Raw genomic sequence first — 18531 nt, forward strand, 5'->3', positions numbered from 1 at the left:
GGGAAAGAGAGACAGCGTATTGATATTGATCCAACTGGAAATTCTTGCATTAATAAAACTGAACATAACTAACCCGTTAACTTTCCCTGAAGTCTAGAATTTACTGTGGAAATGTTTCAGGCAAAAACTAAAAGCAATTTACTCTATTTCTGACCGTGTTCCTCATCTTATTTGAGTCGTGAAAAAGATTAAAACAAAGTATTAATAAACATGAAGTTTCCCAGCTTCTCTGTTTTATTAAGGTTGTAAATTAAATATCTTTGCTGTGTTAGAAGAAGTGAACAAGCACATTAAAATGTCACTTACTCGCTCATGGAACTTTTGATGTCACTTGTTTTTTCATCATTAGTTATGAATATTAGTTGCAGCTCTAATATGATCCCAGTCATTTCTGTAGACTAATATTTTACCCTTCAGTCCTGTGATTGTGTCTCACTGTGTTCCTGACAGAGGAACCTGCTGTTTCATGGTTCACCCTTCCCCCAACATTCAGCTTCAGTAGAAACCAAATCAGTGTGATGCCAGGCCACTGACACAGCTCCGTGTCCTCATTCTGTTTTCCCTAAATGCGCCCACATGCAGGTCCCTGATTTAGAAGCATCCAGTCACCGCCTGAAAAAGCTGCAGTGATAACCTCAATCCTCGCACTTGGACTCTGGTTTGTCGTCTGTCCTGTGCAGGCAGGAGCGTCAGGAAGCTAACACTGACACACTATAGTACCACAACAGCGGCCCTCTCACACTCACTGCTTTCTGAAACTGTTGTGTACCAGCAGCCGAAGATGAACGGGGAAGAAGAGAGGTTTGACTGATGCTGACGCTGACATCTAATCCAGATTAGCACAGATTACAGTTAGCGCCGAAACTGTTAACTGCAGGCGCACAGTCTGTCTCCATCTCTACTGCTCCCTCGGTTACACGCTTCTACAAACACACACACTTCAAACTCAGCCGGTGATATATTTCATGACTAAAGGATCACAAACAGTTAATAATCTGAAGGTTTTAATACATTTAAATCATTTAACCTTGAAAAATGTTTGAGTCCTCTTTCTTCATCTATTTCTGTTCGCTCGAAATTATTGAGGATTTATATCTTAACTTTGTACCATATGTGTTAGAGGAAAATACACACACACATACACACACAGTGCATCTGCAGCTATGAAAATAGTCTATTGTTTTTCGTTATATAAATGATGACCAGATGTTTCCCATTGGCATCCCCTTCTTCTTCATGTCTTTCATCATTCTACTATCTAACACACACACACACGCACACACACACACGCTGGCACTGGTCGTGTTTATTAAGGTTCGACTCCAGGCCTCTGAAACATTTACACCATGGTCATACATTATTTACTCAGCAAGGAGAGCATGTGCTGTACTGAGGAGGAGCAGGACTGCTGTGTTTTTGTTTTGTGTAAGTAGCGTGCGTGGAGGAGGTCGGACAATCAGTGGGTGGAGGTGGCTGACTACTGGTTTTGTGTTAAATGCTGAAACTGAAATGCAGCAATTAAGACCGTGACCGGTGTGAGTATAAACCTGCAATAAACCAAGGAGCAGGGACTGTCGAGCCATAAGTGTCCATTAAAAAATAAAAGAGGGACAGAGTGTGTGCATGTCTGTAAAATGAGCATTCATGTCTGCCGCAAAGAGTCCAGCCAAAGACCCAGGGGGCATTTCAGCACCCGCGATGGTAATTCGACCCTCTCTCACTCCCTCGTGGAGGACTGCTCTGCTTAGTGTGGATGAATGGCAGCAGCAGCTACAATTTAAACCCTGAGGAGGGAGCGTGTGTGGGTTGGGGGGGCGGAGGAGAAGCAGAAGTAGGCCAAAGTGCCCTTTGCTCTTATTTTTTAACAACTGCAAAAAGATGGAAAGAATGAGAGGCTTGGAAATCAGAGAGAGTGCAGAGGAAAAGACAGAGATGGAGTATATTGGTAACGCTGGTGTTATTTCTGGTACTAAGCACATAATGCACCGAAAGGACAAAAGCCAGGATTTTGCAGTCTCGGACAAAAGTGATGAGGAGTGTGTTTGGGTGCATCGTACTGCAAATTACTGAAATTGTTGTTTATCCTGGGAAAGTCAGCTCTACACTTTGTGCTCCTCATGTATTTCCAGTTCTTTTGGGTCACAGAGCAAAGCATCTGTTTGGTCAAAGTTTGAGAAACCCAGGGAACCATTTTGAAGAAATTGTGAAATAGATTTTCTGCACATTTTATCGATTTAACTCAAAGTTTTTTATCAAGAAAATAATCTACAGATGAATCGGAGGCTAGAGCTTGAACCATGCTGGACCATCCTTCCAGTAATGCCGGTCCTGAATTGAAATGCATTATCCTGCAGTAAGAGATGGAGATAAGGAGAGGAGCACTTTGAGACTCTGATGCCACTGAGAGAGTTTGCTGTTTTTTAATTTGTGGTGTTGCCCGATGCATCAACCCTCGTTTTAAAGTTATAATGTGCTGTAGGGGTTTTCCACACTAATACCACGTGGAGCTCTACGAGGAGGAAAAGACAACAAAGAGAAAGAAAACAGAACAAGTGAGAGAGAAAGACAGGGGGATGAAGTCATAATCCAGATGCATTGTAGATTTTAGGATGAGTTTAATCTGGATCAGAGTTATTAACCAGAGTAAATCGACATCAGCCCAAACCAGAACCCCTCAGCTGCCGATAGTTGATATCTGTCCAATACAAGGAACAGATGCATTTTCAGCATATTTGTTGTATTTCTTATTTTCCAAATGTAATGTTATGTTCTCTGCATAATCGCTACATGATATTTAAGTATTTTCACATTAGTTAAATACTTTACGATAGAATGTTATTGTCATACATTTACACCAACACTACAAATACAAATGTAGTAACAGCACTTTGTTTGTAATCTTAGGGACTTTAAGCAAGCAGTATTCTTAACTAGGATTCAAACTATGAATGTTAGAGTAAATCAAATCTGTTCATCCATCCATTATCTATTCCACTTATCCTTTGAGGGTCGTGGGGGAGGGCTGAAACCGGTCCCAGCTGAACATAGGGCGAGAGGTGAGGTAAATCCTGCAGCTAATTCTAACTGTGACTCTTCTGACTTTACAAAAACTTCAGATGTCACTGAGGCATGAAAGACATGTTGGCAAACAGTGAGTCTGTGTCAACATTATTTCACATTCTTTCATGAAGCTTTCGATGCGCAGAAGGTCCACGAATCCAAGCTCTCACACACTTTCTCTCACGTGCAGACACAGCTGGCCGTCTGAGACCACTGGAGTTAATCTGCCCAGGACAGCTGGGACATCTGGCGAACACGCACACAAACACACACAGACACACACTCAAGCTCAGTCGCACAGGTTATTTATTCCATGTGTGTCCGACCCTAACCCTTGCTACGTTCTGTATGTCGGGGACAGCAGAGGTTAACTGCCACTCAAGTTTACTGTGTTTTTCTTCTGACCCTGACAACTTTAACCGACTCAGTGTCACATCCAACAGGTCGAAAGCACCTTGGACGGAGAGCATCAGCTCGGACTGAGACGCTCTAATCCAGTTTCATCTATATGCAGACAGAAAGCTCTCGTCTGTGCCAGCCTCATTTCCTGCACGGGTCATGTGGTGATGATATATAGCCTACTTCTCTACTGCCCCCCCCCCCCCCCCCTAGCGACAGTGACACCCGAGAGACTGCCAATGTTATGTTCCCATGGTGACCGATGTCACCCAACTGGGGTGTGTCCGAGGAGTGTGTGAGCAGCAGAATGCATAGCTGATCGCCACGAGTGTGTGTGTGTGAATACGCTTTGCATACCCTTACACACACACACACTGCAAATGTTGCATGGAGCATGGGGTGGCACAGTTAACCCTGAATCATGCCCACCTGTGAGCACGTATAAATACACCACTAGAAATAGAGTCAGCCTGACCAGTACTGAAAATAACCGGAGCATTAGGAAGGAAGACGACAAAGCACGAGGAACACAGAGAAGAGACGCCGCAGGAGGAGAGATTAAGACTTAGAGGAGAGCATTAACCTGCTCCACTGTGTGTGCTCACTACTTATGTAACACTAGTGCTTTTTAAGTGCTGCCCAAAATGCCTCCAGAGCATCACGCATTAAAATATAATAAGTTTTCCTGAAAAAATACAGCATTTCTTCATGCAAACAAAGATATGTTGACTCCAAACTCTACCAATTCATATATATGGTATGCTGAAATATATTCACAGAATTTTTACATGCAATATCCATTGCACGCAATAACAAACAGATAACCAATCTTCTTTTTTTAAGTGTTTTTTTAGTCTCGTATTTATTGGTTGTGTCTTTTGTCAGATTTCTTTTATATATTTGCACTGTTCCCTTATTTTGTTGTACTGCTTTCTCTTGTATAATGACAGGAAAGGCTTTCTATTCTATTCTATTCTATTCTGTTGAGGTCAACTGTGATACTTTGCTTCTGAAAAATTACATTCAAAGACTATTGCAAGTTACCTTCAAAACATTTAGAGTCAGCCTATTTGTTCATTAATAAGATATTACGGCTTCAACAATAACAATAAATTGATTATTCAAGTTGTCGGTTATCGGTTTTGATAATTCATTATGTGACATACAATGTGTGACAAACGCTGTACGATAAAAACAATACAAACTCGATAAGGCTCACACACATTCTAACTAAACAAATTTTACTCTCGATCCCTGCTGCCTGCAAACTTTGGAGAGGATCACTGCTACAGTTTAGTGAAGTTACATAACTTTTAGAGCTTGTCAGTGTTTTGCAATTTAATTTAACTAAAGCGCTTTGTAATACTAAGTTATTTTTTTATCTCTACTATACCGTCATATCGTGGATCCAATTTTTTTTTTCACTTACTTTGCCAGATGGGGTGTTATGCAACATTTTCAGGAGGACTGTCGGGCCTTGGCAGAGGTATGTCCTCTATTGACTGTCATTCTAGTTTCATAAGTCTTCTGCTTCATGTAGCTTGGGAGGATAATGGTGGATTTGGTTTTACTTACACTTGATAATGTTAGTGTGCTATATTATGTTATTGTGCACAAGACAGAAACATCAAAATACATTTAGGGGTCCACAGCACTAGTGGTCCCAGAGCACTTTCTCTATCATACATCACTATACGCTGTCAGTACAGCCGTCAGGGGCAATGAGGGGTTCGGTATCTTGCTTAAGGACACATGCGGGAAGGGGAAGACAGAGATCGAACAGCCAAACCTCTGGTGGACGACGCGCTCTACCTCCTGAGCCACAACTGCCCCCGAATACACAACCCAGCTTAGTTTCTGCTCAGGTTAAACGTCCAAGTGGCTTGACACATGCATCTGTTGTGGTGATTTGTAAAAAAGAAATCAATATCTATCCTCTTATGTAAAGCCAGTGATAAACTGGTGTAGGCATCTAAATTCCCTGCCATGTACTTCCAAAACATTTACTTCCCCAGTCTGATATCGTAGTTGGCAGGTAGTTGAGGCAAACTGGGCCATGATGGAGGAGAAACTGGAGGAGAAACTAGGTCACACTAACGCAGCTCCACGGGCAGATCGTGATTCACCACTCAGGCTCAAACACAGAGGCGTTTTTAGCCCCATGATGGTGGAGGGGCCCGATGCAGAGGACCACCGTAATCTCATCCCATCCACTGTTGCTACAGTAACCTACAACATCCCAACCCCGGTTTCATAACCATGGCAACCGGATCCCCTCGCGCCCGAACACGAAGGGGGGCGTTCCCTGCGTGGATACGAAACAACCCGAAAATAAACGATGACTTTGGTCGTGTTTGTGTTAAAAGTCCCTCTCGGGGTTAGTCATGGTGGAAGAGTGGAAACTTTCCCTGTAACACGCAGCTCCCCCCTGAACAGGTGAGGGCTGCCCCGGTGGAGCTGTGCACGGGGGTGTGAAGTGTATTTATACCCCCGGCCGGGTGTGAGTGTGAGGCGGTGTGACCCGCTCCTGTCGTCGTCCCCCCGCTGTGTGGCCGGACCAGGCCTCGCTGACTTCACTCACCTCGATCCATTTCTGCGCCTCTTGACACGCGGGCTCCGGTTCGGGAATGTTCGGCTCCTCCGGCTCGTCCCGCGTCGCAGGGCTCGGTGTCGGGACGTCTGCTGCTGCTGCTGCTGCTTCTTCAGCTGCTTCTTCTTCTTCTTCAGCTGCTGCTGCTGCTGCAGCGGGGGGGGTCGCCATCTCTGAGCAGGACGCTGGTGGAAGCTTCCCTCGGATGTTTGGTGGCGGTGGTGTTGTTGGTGGTGGTCCCCCTCCCCCGGGCTGTGACGGTCCGTTATCCTCCTCCTCCGCTTTCTACTCGTCCTCCGCGAGTCCCGCCGCTCCGACGCCGAGATGGGGGGGGGGGGGGGGGTGGCAAACTGCAGCCGCGACCCCGACGCTGCAACACGAACCGGCCGCTAAATATAACCCGAGTTGCTGCGCGTCCGCCGCCGAACTGCGTGAGTCTGACGCGTGAGTCTGCGGGTCCTCACGCACACAGCCAACCGCCGCGCGTTTCAGGAGAGACGTGAACGCGCAGGCAGGAATCTATGCGGGGGGGGGGGGGGGGTCGAGAGAGAGAGAGAGAGAGAGAGAGAGAGAGAGAGAGAGTAGTGAATGAGAGAGCGAGAGACAGAGACTGATTGAGAGAGAGAGAGAGGGGGGGGGTGGGCAGAGAGAGAGAGAGAAAGAAAGAGAGAGAGTTAGTGAATGAGAGAGAGAGAGAGAGAGAGAGAGAGAGAGAGAGAGAGAGAGAGAGAGATAGTTTACTTGAGCCACGTAAAGTCTACTGGTTTTAAAAATAGTAATCAATAAACAAGAGAAAGTACAGCTTCTAGATAGACAGACAGACAGACAGACAGACAGACAGACAGACAGATAGATAGACAGACAGACAGACAGACAGACAGACAGACAGACAGATAGATAGAAAAGTGCTACATAAATAATGTTTATTATATATACTAGGATAGACAGACAGATCGACTACTGGTTGTCTTCATGTCTTTTTAAGGAGGAGTCTGTGTCGAAATGTGAGGAGCTTATCTGTTGCAAAGTTGCTTTTGTATAAAATTTCTCCGATTTTTACGTGTCAAGTATTTAATTGAGACAGGAAAAGTTGTTTTTATCCAACATCGGAGTGATGTAAGGTTCAAACCGATTATTTTCGTCATGAATATGTCTGGCAGCAACAAATTATCCATCCAACCATTCATTCTCCTCCTCCTTAGCAATATTTTCCAGCGCCTTCCCTGTGGGATCCTGAGGCCTAACCAGGCTGAGAATTAAAATCTCTCCAGCATGTTCTGGGTCTACCCTGGGGCCTCCTGCCAGTTGGATGTGCCCTGAAAACCCTCAAATGGAAGGCACCCGAGAGGCGTCCTAATCACAAGTGACTCCGCTTCAAGCTCCCTGCAGATTGTGGCCAATGTCTCAACCCCTTATTAATTGCATCTCAAGGGAACTGGTCAGTTTCTGGATGCTTTGGGAAATTCTGGAACTGCCCAACAACACATTTTTTTCTACCCTAATGAAGTTGTCAGGTACAGTTTATACTTTGAATGAAATAATTGTGGCTTTACATTAAGTTCCACAGCTTAACTTTGCCTCGTGCCCTCGAGCAGGAAATAGTTTGGCTGTTTCTCAGGACAAAAATTCTGATGGAGAATTAATACTCTTATTGATTTAAATATTTGTTGGCTTCACAGTCGTATGAGAGTCCGATCCAGAATGTTAAACCCTCCAGATTAATAAAACTTGAAAACTGCCCTCCATGTTCCCGGCCTGTATGCCCCCATTTTGAAATTCACATTGTTTGTCTGCTGTTTGCTCCCAGTTACCGATTACAAACCAAAATCAATGGCTTAGCAGTCGTCTATAATCAGTGCAGTTGATAACAGTGGCAGACACAATGGGGTTGAGTGTTGACGGCGTCTGCTCTTTCCTATTGGATGCAAATGCGACCTTTTCAAATGGCAGGTCAAACCATTATTTTCTGTGCGTGTTACTTTATTGAATCGACTGGATGAAGGGAAAGAGTTCACGCCAAGTCAAAGACACAACAAAGGGATAGCAGCAGTTCTGTCCACAGCCCTTATCCACCAAATACTGTCCTTTGGTTCTGTTTGAGTAAAGACGTCAGTAGGATCCTGTATCGGAGACGTGTTGGCCGTGATTAGCTTCACAAAGCTCTCTGTCACACTCCCCTGGTCTTTCACAGTCATTTAATACACCTCACATCACGCTGTGCCTGCTCTTTTCACAACAAAAAGCAAGTTCTTGTGTCGGTATCCACAGTGACGAGCTGAATCCCCACATCGACAACTCCTCTGTCCTCCTGTTTCAGCCGCTCAGAAGCTGAAACGTGTCCAAGGGCAGTCGGGACGAGCCTCAGGATATTAACCACTTCATCCCCTCATGTGACAGAAAGTATGAATGGGTGTCAGGTGAAGTGCACACACTGGTCCCAGTCAAGAGAAGAACATAGGTGTTAAAACTAGAGTCAGAAGAAAACGTTGAGGGCTGCAGTTGAAGATTATTGTCATCATCAATTGATCTGATTAATAGAAAGTAAAATGTTTAAATACGTCATTTGTGTCTTAGAGCTCATAGTGAACAGTCCAAAACCTAAATATATTGAATTGATCATTATACGACACCGACCACAACATATGAAAAATAAAGTCAGATTTTAGAAGTTGGACAATGTCCTGATAGTATTTGAACAAAAGGTTTATGATTGTTGAACCAAAATAGTTGCCAATTAATTTGTTTTGATAACAAAAATCATTACAGAAACAACAAATGACACTTAGAGAGTTTCTTAGTTGCTTTATTGAATTCCCACAACTGCATCACCACCAGAACTACAGCAACACAGCATTTGGAAAGTGCAGAACTTAAAACAACTTGAACACAAGAGACATACAGAGCTAATCACCTCTCACACACTAAACACTTTGTTGTCCCTTCATGGGAAGTTTTGTATTTCCTGTGAAAACTTGCACAGTGATGGTGCATTTGACTTTTGACCATTTGTGGACTGTTAACCTAAAAAAAACATTTTCAGATAGTGAAATTGACTTGGCAGTGACCTCAATTTTACAATTACAATCCAGTGACCTAAACATTCTGAGATCCAGCCCCTGTCGCTTGAAACTCAAAACTACTTGAAGAGAGAACAATTTTTCAGAGAAATGTCAGAGTGACTCGAGAACGTGACGTAGAAGGTCTCGTTCGTGCTCTGAACAATGGTTAAATTATTCCCACGGATCCAATTGGGCTCTTCTGAGGAATGTCAGATCCTCACAGATTCAACCTCACCGCAACTGAAGGCATTCAGACAAACGGGGCAAAAAATGTCCCTACATAAGGTTACTGCCTTTAACTTCTAACCTTTATTGGCACAAAAGGTATCAGTCTTTCAAGTGTGATAGATGCACCAAGGATTGCACAGAAAAACTTGCAGAACCCAACATAACATAAACACACAAGCAGCGCGACAAGTTGTACAATTTTCACTGCTAAATAATATCACAAATAGGAACATTTGGAGCAGCTTGTATCAGTTAGTGTCGGCAGAACAAAAGGATTCGATTGTGTTTGTGTGATTGTGTGTGTGCGAATGCTAAGGAATGCTTTGTTCATGAGATGAGTGCAGTATGTGGAAACAATATGTGCTTTATAGTGCATAGTGCCTGCAGATGTATGTGAGTGCAGGTCACTGTGGGTGCCTGCTGATTGTGTTTGCCATGTGAACACTTCAAGACATTTTGGTTTTTTAACGATTTGGTTCCGTTTCCGACCAAATATCTAACTCTGACAAAGAGCCACGGCAGAGAAACGGACTTCACCTTTCTCTCTCTCCACGAATCCACGGCACATTTTGGCTGCATCCTGGACACGATTCAGGAGAAGAAACAAAAAAAACACACAAGGAAATTAGATGTCTACATATCTGCTGTATAATGCAGTTGTGAAATGGAAAGATTCAACGTCTGACAACTGACATCACTCATCACAGACGTTAAGTATTTGTCAATGCTATTTTTATACAGATGCTAAGTTGAGAAGCTACTAAAAATGTTCAAGATAAAATGTCATGCGTTTATAGAAGCTCCAAAAGCAGTCACCAAAATATCACCAGATTATGATAACATTTGGTCAAATATGAATGAATTGATTTTATTATATTTGGGTTTTGTCAACACTTCCCAAGACTTAGCAGCAGAACTATGAAGGTAGGACGTAGAGAGGTATCTTTACTTTTACTTAAGGATTTCAGTTGTTCTTTTTCCTTTAAATGAGTCCAATGAATCAACGTGACATTTGATGCTCTATTTTTATTACTCATGTACATGGCGCCATCTTATGGTAGCTTGATGTTACAACCTAAAAGACTCGGGTCACAGATACATCTACACGTCCGTCCATACGTTTACATACCGTGATGAAGGATTCATCTTTGGTGTCTCCGTGCTTCACTGCTCCGGTCATTCTCCCATCTTAAAAAATGAATCAGATATTTTAGAATACAAGGACTGCGCCACCACAAGTAAAAACACATACAGGAATCTGCATGACGTATACATGTGCTTACCAAATTCATAAAGTTGTCCCTTTACATTGACAAAGGTGATGAAGTGGAAGTTGACTTTGTCGGCTTCAGGCTGTGAAAGTTAAAATATGTGGGAATATTATACTGAGTAAACAGTGCGATACAATAAAAGATTCAGAGAAGACAAACACTGGAAAGCAAGTTGTTACCGTCAACACCACATCTGCTTTAAATACAAGTCTATCATGTACTATGTTCATGTATTGAATATTAAAAGAGAGGGAACATGCATATGGACAGACAGAAGAGTGAATTTGAAAATCAACTTTTATCTAATACATATAATTCAGAGTAGTTATAAATAAAGTGTATGGAAACACACCACAGAGTCATATGAGTCGGTCCAACAGATGTTGAGTGGACCTGCTGTTGTTTGAACACACTATAAGATATCAGCCATTAGTAGCTGTAGATGATAAAGGGAAGTATCTTACCCTGCACTGGCCCTGCACTGCAGCCTCATTGTGAGCATCACAGATCGCCTGGGAAAAAAAAGGGTCAGAACATCTCAGTTAATACTGCTGGAACAGATCAGTTCAAATATACATTCAAAGACATTTTAATAGCAACCCCACAGATCGGGAATGCAGTGAGGAAAACAAAAGTTTCAAAAGACTTTTTAAATGGCAAAACTGTTTATCAAACTGCCTTTGCAAGGGACAAGGATTTAGCAGTGACTAGCGCCACCAAGTGTCGATACCATCACATGCAATTTCTGCAACTTTACAAGAGATTTGAGAAACCTGAGATCTGTTTATGGTTTAGTTCCGTTTTTAACTAATTTAATGACCTGCTTTGGCATTTATTCTATATTTTGTGCATATCTTATATTATGATTTAAAACAGTTACAAGCACAAATAAAAAAAAAACAAAAAACAGGCATGATTTGATGGAGCTTTGGTGATTTAATATCAAACTTTATCCTCTGCTGATCAAAATTGCTGTTTATTCTTGTCTTTTACATTTAACAGTCCATAACGCAGCGTTACCTGGTTCTTCTCCAGATGTTTGGCACGATCATCAGCAGACATGTTTGCAGTCTCGTCCAGAAATGTCTTCAGGGCAGAGTCAGTGTCTGAAAACAAATTAAAAACGCACACAATTCAGTAAATGCTTGTGTGTGTGCATCACATTTCCTAAAGGCTGTGTAAAGGAAATTCTGATATTTAAAAAAAACAAACATATTATGCATGTTGGTAGCATGTGAAAAACAGAACATCATTTCTGTTAGATTTTAAGCTGTGGGAATGAAAGGTGCAGGTATGAACAACATTGTTCTTGTTGTGTGAAGAAACATTGTTTGGATGTTCTCACATTATTGGACCATTATGCCTTTCCCATCCACTCACCAAAAGTCAGTTTGCTCTTGTTGTTGGCCACAGCGTGCAGCAGGGCGATGGTGCCACAGGAATTAACTATTGTCTGCTTCAGGAAATAAACCTCAGAGTCTCCAGCCAGCTTGTCTGCCTGCTGCTTTCTGAAAGACTCGTGCTGTCATGCACACAGATAAAAAAAAACACACACACACACACACACACACAGAGAGCATGTTCATTATCATCTGCCACTTAAAATGTGCACGTGAATGAAGAACAGGACTGGAAAGCACATCCAGGAAAACCAATAACAGGTTGACAATTACTCGTATGATTTATTTATGAAGCCAAAACGAAACATATCTAGTAAGATGATCTGCTTGTCTCTACTCTGTAGTAAATATGTCTGACTATTTTCTGGATTAATCGAATCTTTGTTTGGTCAATAGAACATGAGAAACCAGTTTAAATGCCCATCGCAATTTCCCATCAGACCAAGGTGACATCATCAAGTGTCTTGTTTCATATGACACAGTAAGATACTTGAGACAATATTAAAAGGATGGCACGGTGGTGCAGTGGTTTGCACTGACGCCTCCCAGCCGTTCTGTGGGGAGTTTGCATGTTGTCCCTGTGACTGCGTGAGTTAGGTTAGTTAGAGACCATATTGTCTGTAGGTGTGAATGTGAGTGAGAATGGGTGAGTTGGGCCTGTGATGAGTTCGGGAGGATGGATGGTTGAAGACTAGTTTGTCTAAAAGTGTGTATAACGTGCCTGGAATGGTGGTGGTGAGGGTTTGCACTTAAAATGTACTTCTTTACTATTATTTATGTGAATGCACAGTCTGCACTTTGTTCCTAATCATGATATTCAGTATCATTGGAGGATTGGAATGATGCGGTTTGGCATCATGTGATTCCTTTGCCTTGGGGCTCCCAGAAAGTCCCTTTGAAATGCTCTACATAATAATATATTTCCCTGTATTGCCAGTTAGAATATAGATATTGTTTTCACACAGGAAAGGGATCAGTGTGTACTTTCATCCATATTGGGAGCTAAAAAAAAATAATACAGTAAACTCCACTAAAGCTGATTTTCAATGCATGAAGGTTCCCAGTTTGGATCTTTCTGTGTGGAGTTTGCCATGTTCTCCCTGCGTTATCATGGATTTTCTCTCGGCACTCCCACAGTCCAAAGACATGAACAATGGGGTTAGGTTAGTTGGAAACTAAATTGAGAGTGAATGGTTATTTGCCTTGTGATGGGATTAGCTCCAGCCTCCGTGCGACCGTCAAATCATGAGCGTTAATAATAGAATAATAATAATAATAGATAATAGAAGGATTATTGACCATTAACATCTTGTGACTTTATTTTGTTGCAGGTGGACATTTGTGTAAAAGTAACTATTTTAATTTAAATTATCCTTCAAGTTCAAAAATCTAATATTTAGGTCATTAACAAGAGCATGGATGGATGGACAATGAATGAATGAAATACTTAATACATATACAATATATTTTTTAATTTTGCAGAACAACTGATGATATGATTCATTCAGGGTTTAATGAATAAGTTTGACTTGATTATTAGATTTCTCATCGATTAAAAAAAGAAAGGAGCCAAGCATCTGCTGAATCATGTCCTCCTCATCCCAGCTCCCCTCTCCGTGCCCTCCCTGCATCCCAGCCTCACCCCACCCAGCACAGCCTGTAGCACTGGCTCACCCCACCCTCCTCTTCCTCCTCCTCCTCCTCCTCCTCATCATGGTTCCTACCTGTTGTGTCAGAGGGAAGAGCAGCATCAGGGCACAGCATGGCTCGGGCACGGCGGACAGTTGCTCCCCCTCGAGCCCCAGCACGTCCACGAAGCGCCAGCTCTCACCTGCACCGAGCTTGCACATCATCTGAAACCCGGGGGGAGACACACGCTTTCACTGGGATGTCAGACATTTTGAGGGGGGTTCACGGCGGCGCCATGTGTCTGGGCGTGTTTGAAAAAAAGATGCTGCGTCGCACTGCTGGTCCAGCGGGGCGGACCACACCCTTCAGCCCAGACACAGGGGGGGGGGGGATGCTGCCGCGCATTGATTTAAAGGAAATAAACCGCTTCTCCTGTTGGTTTAATTTTATTTTTCCACCATTTTAAAAACACACGGACATCTTCACTAACACCACATTGATATCATAGCTGCTGCTGCGTAGCGAGCCGGCGTCGTCTCCCTCCAACTAGCTAGCTAACTGTGAAACTTACCCGCCAGCCGTCGCCATTGTTTTGTTACCCACCTTGTTCAGCATCTGAAAGAGACACAGAACAGCAGGTGAGTGACCGATAGAGGGAATAAAGTTTAAACAGATTTTTTTAAAAAAGAAACGAGTTGTCTCCCCCCACACACGCACCTCCGGGTTGATCTCCATCGCGTTCCACTCCATGGTTCTAGCCGTGTTTCGGGGGTGACTCAGCGGGGTCGAGGTGGACTCTTCTGCCGGTGCTCGGTTCTGATAGATGAAGTTACACCGTGTTCACTTTATGTGGCCCCGGCTCGTACCATCTCACCGGCAGACGCGGGGGTGGGCGCCGCTCAAATTACCGCTGGTGCGCATTTTTGGATTGAGCAGGTGTCCGGGAATATTAAAAACACATCGAGGTTTTTCATTCTACACGTTTTGCTTTATAGTGGGACTGAATACATATCATTGTTTCTATGTTTTTGAAGACTGTGTTTATAATTTTTCACCATAATGTCAAAATGTTGGAAGAACATGATATACATTCAATATACATACACACTCTCTCTCTCTCTCTCTCTCTCTCTCTCTCTCTCTCTCATATACATACACATACACATATATACAGTACATATAAGCACACATACATACACATACATACATATGCACCCATACATATACACAAAAAGGAAGAAAAAAAAGAGACAAAGCAGAAAAGAATAAGATAAAAATATAAAGAATAATAATACTTATAATAATAATAGTAATGAAACAGACACATGTCTATAAGTCTTTGTTTCTTCCTTGAAATGTTTTTTTAATGTATCTATTGTATAAAAGTACATTAAAGTTAAATCACGCCACTAAATGTGAGATCACTCCAGTTTCATTCTTTCCAGAAAGTGAGGTGTGTCTCATTACTCTCCATCAACCTTGTGTATATAAGCTCCAGTGAAAGTGAAGCCAAAGCCTCTCCGTAGCCCCCTGGTGGCGGTGCAGGTCATAAACCCTCCTACGCGTTAAGGCTGATTCATGCTTCTGTGTCGTTACACCACCAAAACGCTAGTGGCGGTAGAGTTTCTATGCTGGTGTTGGTGTCTTATGGTCGTCTCTGTTTACTTTAGAGCAATAGCGAATGTTACTAAGCGGATCATGTTGAAGTTGGAGCTGATAAGAGCTGCAACAAAGAAGAAAAAAAACCCTTGTGCAGACCAATCACAGCATAGAGGACTATGCTGATAGGTTAGCTAATAGGACATGAGCCAATCTAAAAAGTCAAAGTACACAGGAAATACATTTCTCTTGTAGATGAATTCTGTCATTTTAGGTAGTTATCTTATCACACTGGTGTTTGTCCTAGTGCAAATTTTTCAGGTAAATTTGGTTTTAATTAGTTATTTGATACTATAGAAACTGGGTGAAACTTCATGACTGACGGCTGAGACTGACTCACGATTGGTCGAGCGTGTGTATCGAGGGTCTGGAGCCAATGACAGCCAACACTGGGCGAGGGTACACCCTGGACAGGTGGCCAGCGTATCGCAGGGCTGACCTGTAGCACTCAGAGAAAACTCATGCAAACGGGGACAACATGCAAACTCCAAACAGAAAACTAGGTTTCGAAAACAAAAAACTTGTTGGTGTGAGGTGACAGTTTTAACCACTGGACCGCTGAGCCACCAGTCTTCTACCAAACCTCTCAAATTAAAAAGCGTTGTCATTTTTGCCTCATGATCACAATCAGTTGTTTTTATATGGAGCTGAATAACACAGTGAACTGGTATGACTCATTGTTTTCTCAGTAGCTTGTGTGAACTGAGCTTTTACTCTCAAGGTAAAAAAAGTAACTTCATGTTAAACACCTTTCAATGATTCATATATGGACATACGTTCTCAATATAACTGCAGTGTGTGCTTGGGAGTCGTCATGTCTATTAATGTAGTTTGTGGTTTTGATGATTTTCCCTCTCTCTTCCTCTTGGTGGCACTATAGCCTCTACCATAGGTTTCAGTCTGATGGCTGTAACATGAACAGTGATGATAGCAACTGAAGTAGCATTAATACATTATACAACACTTGTTTTATATTTAACTTTTTCATTTAATTTATGTTAAATCAGTTTTTCTTGTTTTTGTTTTGTTCTCTGTACTTTCGTATTGATGCATGCCGGACATTCTCAGAAAGAGGATGTGATCTTCGGTTCCTCACAAGAATTTCATTGCAACACCTTTTCTGTTGTTAGTATTAAAAATTGAAGGATGAATTCAGGTTTACTAGACTATTACTCACATCTTTCTTTGTCAGAACAGTAACAAATACCTCAGGGACTATATTCCATAATAACATGTGGTATATTAAATGTGTCACTGGGCTTTTTAAAGAAAACTTTAACATAAATACAAGTAGCAGAAAAACTAACACACATGTGTTATTCATGCAGGCTGGAGGGTGAAGTCAGTGGCAGTTCGTGTTTGTGTGTGTTCATTGAAAAGAGTGAGACTTTCTGTGTGCTGGTGGGTTCATAGGTCAGAGTGATACGTGTGGCGGGTAATTTATTCTGTTTGTGTCTATTTGTCGATTTGTTAATCTGAGAGAAGGAGACAAACGACATGATAACTCTGGTAAAAACAACATTATTGGTGTCCATAAACGTAATAAGAATTATGGTCCTTAGAAGAAAAGGGAAAAAAATATATTCACCTGTGAACAACAGAGCGTAGTTGTGTATTTTTGTGTATTTGTCTCACTCTGTGTGCTGTTAGCTTTGCTGCTTCAGGTTTATCTTCAAGAATCTAAATGCTACACATGCAGAAAGTGATGATGCACTGTGACTTATGACCGTTTCCTCAAAACATACAGTTTGTGAGTGTTCAGTAATCTCTGTGCCTTTGAATATTTTAAATACTTCTGTATTGTAGCATAATGTTTGAAATATCTTGAACATCTGGAAATAATACAGATCATGCTTCAGAAGAGCGTTTCAAATTTCACTTAAAACTGGTCTGTGCTTTTGTTTCACTGGAAAAACCAAATCAAACACAAATATATTATAATATATATATTATTATGATATTATTTAAAGCAGAGCAATTTCATACTGTATGTACTGACAGCAGTTCAGAGGTCATCTTCAGTGCTCTTTCAAAATAAAAGATTATCCATCCATCCAAAACATCTGTCTCTTCTTTAAAGTGAATTGAATGTTTGAATAAGTCTAAATTTTTCACCAGAATACATAATTATCTATATGTGTATTTTATTTTAAATATTGCAACCCACACCGTGTGCGTGTGCGTGTGCGTGTGCGTGTGTTTAGTCTCTTTGTTAGAATCGATCTGCAGCTCTCGGTTGGTGATTCATTGACCTGGCATGAAGAATCCATACGTGCCAAAGCAAAAGGCAAGACAAGGGCTCACATTCATGGCAGAAACAATTCAAATCAATTCCACATATTTCTATTGTGACCGTCTTTATTGAACAGATCTACTTTTTGCAATTGTCACAAAAGTTTCGGGTTTCAGTCTCCACCTGACGTCAAAGACTGATGTCAACTAGTCAACTAGAGTATCTGGCCAGTTTCTGACTAACACATCAAATATTTATTCATTTGTTTGTTTGTTTAATATTTAATCATTATGTCTATGTATTATTGGCACATAAGCCTTATTTTGAACTTTAATCTGCACCTTGTTTACAAACCAACCTAGTGATGTGTCCTGGCCGCTGGTTGTCAGTCACAGATTATAGCCTCATGGTGAAGTTCAGTTTAACCTTAACATGTAAACACTGGTCGTCCTTTGGTGACAGAAACAGAAACAACCCAGTGGTTTGGAAAAAAATACTGTTTGGTGCAGGGTCCAGTAATTTCATCCATATCCTAGCCTTGACCTAAACTTTATCATAACTACTTCAGCTTTTTACATCTGGAGTATTTTCCTTGTTGTCTTTAACTTGTGGGCATTAGTGCAGCATAACAGACATTCCTGTTGTCAAGTGCTCTGATGTACTGACATATAAAGCTGCACTAATCAATAATTCCATATTAACAATGGATTTAATAACATGTGTAATGTGAAAGAGGTTGCTTGTATTGACAAACCCACAGATAATTATCTCCCCACTTTGCAGCTCCACTCAGCTCTGTGGAACATTTTTATTTTATCATCTTTCAGCTGTCTGCTTTGATTCAGTCTTTATCATCAACTTTGAGTCTGACTGCAGCTTCTGCTTTCAACAACACAACAACAACAACATCATTCTCATGATTTTACGACTCTACTCTCGTACATTTACGGCTTTTTTCTTGTAACATTTCAACGTTATTCTTGTAAATATATATATATATATA

The 18531-nt window shown here is 41.7% G+C and overlaps 2 protein-coding genes across 5 annotated transcripts in view; both read right to left on the reverse strand.

Moving 5' to 3' along the window:
- Positions 1 to 18423, reverse strand: part of LOC117770960 (LIM and calponin homology domains-containing protein 1-like) — a 37197-nt gene extending 18774 nt beyond the window's left edge. For 3 of the 4 annotated variants that reach the window (XM_034600930.1, XM_034600937.1, XM_034600944.1), the window contains exons 1-2: positions 6204 to 6537; positions 6041 to 6158 (exon numbers count right to left, since the gene is read on the reverse strand). In XM_034600930.1, the coding sequence (XP_034456821.1) occupies positions 6041 to 6158; positions 6204 to 6220 (135 nt within the window). In that variant the 5' untranslated portion in view covers positions 6221 to 6537. Of the gene's footprint in view, positions 1 to 6040; positions 6159 to 6203; positions 6538 to 18409 lie in introns of those variants that run through there. The other variant, XM_034600921.1, reaches the window with a different exon arrangement.
- Positions 8840 to 14508, reverse strand: uchl1 (ubiquitin carboxyl-terminal esterase L1 (ubiquitin thiolesterase)). The gene is made up of 9 exons (XM_034601014.1): positions 14354 to 14508; positions 14240 to 14251; positions 13732 to 13860; positions 11988 to 12129; positions 11628 to 11713; positions 11072 to 11119; positions 10620 to 10689; positions 10466 to 10524; positions 8840 to 9916 (listed from the first exon to the last, which is right to left on the reverse strand). Exons 1-9 carry the CDS (start codon positions 14384 to 14386, stop codon positions 9833 to 9835), a joined length of 663 nt encoding a protein of 220 aa, XP_034456905.1. The 5' UTR covers positions 14387 to 14508; the 3' UTR covers positions 8840 to 9832.
- Positions 18424 to 18531: the final 108 nt, after the last annotated feature.

This window comes from Hippoglossus hippoglossus, chromosome 1 (genome assembly GCF_009819705.1).
Source record: "Hippoglossus hippoglossus isolate fHipHip1 chromosome 1, fHipHip1.pri, whole genome shotgun sequence".
NCBI classification, from domain to species: Eukaryota; Metazoa; Chordata; class Actinopteri; order Pleuronectiformes; family Pleuronectidae; genus Hippoglossus; species Hippoglossus hippoglossus.

What these genes read in the sequence shown, in the direction of transcription:
- uchl1 (XM_034601014.1), bottom strand. Translation starts at nt 14,386, where the DNA reads ATGGAGTGGAACGCGATGGAGATCAACCCGGAG. An exon ending in CAAGAGCAAACTGACTTTTG is followed by an intron (nt 11,714 to 11,987) that starts GTGAGTGGATGG and finishes ATTTGTTTTCAG; the next exon opens with ACACTGACTCTGCCCTGAAG. An exon ending in AAGATGAATCCTTCATCACG is followed by an intron (nt 9,917 to 10,465) that starts GTATGTAAACGT and finishes AATCGTGTCCAG; the next exon opens with GATGCAGCCAAAATGTGCCG.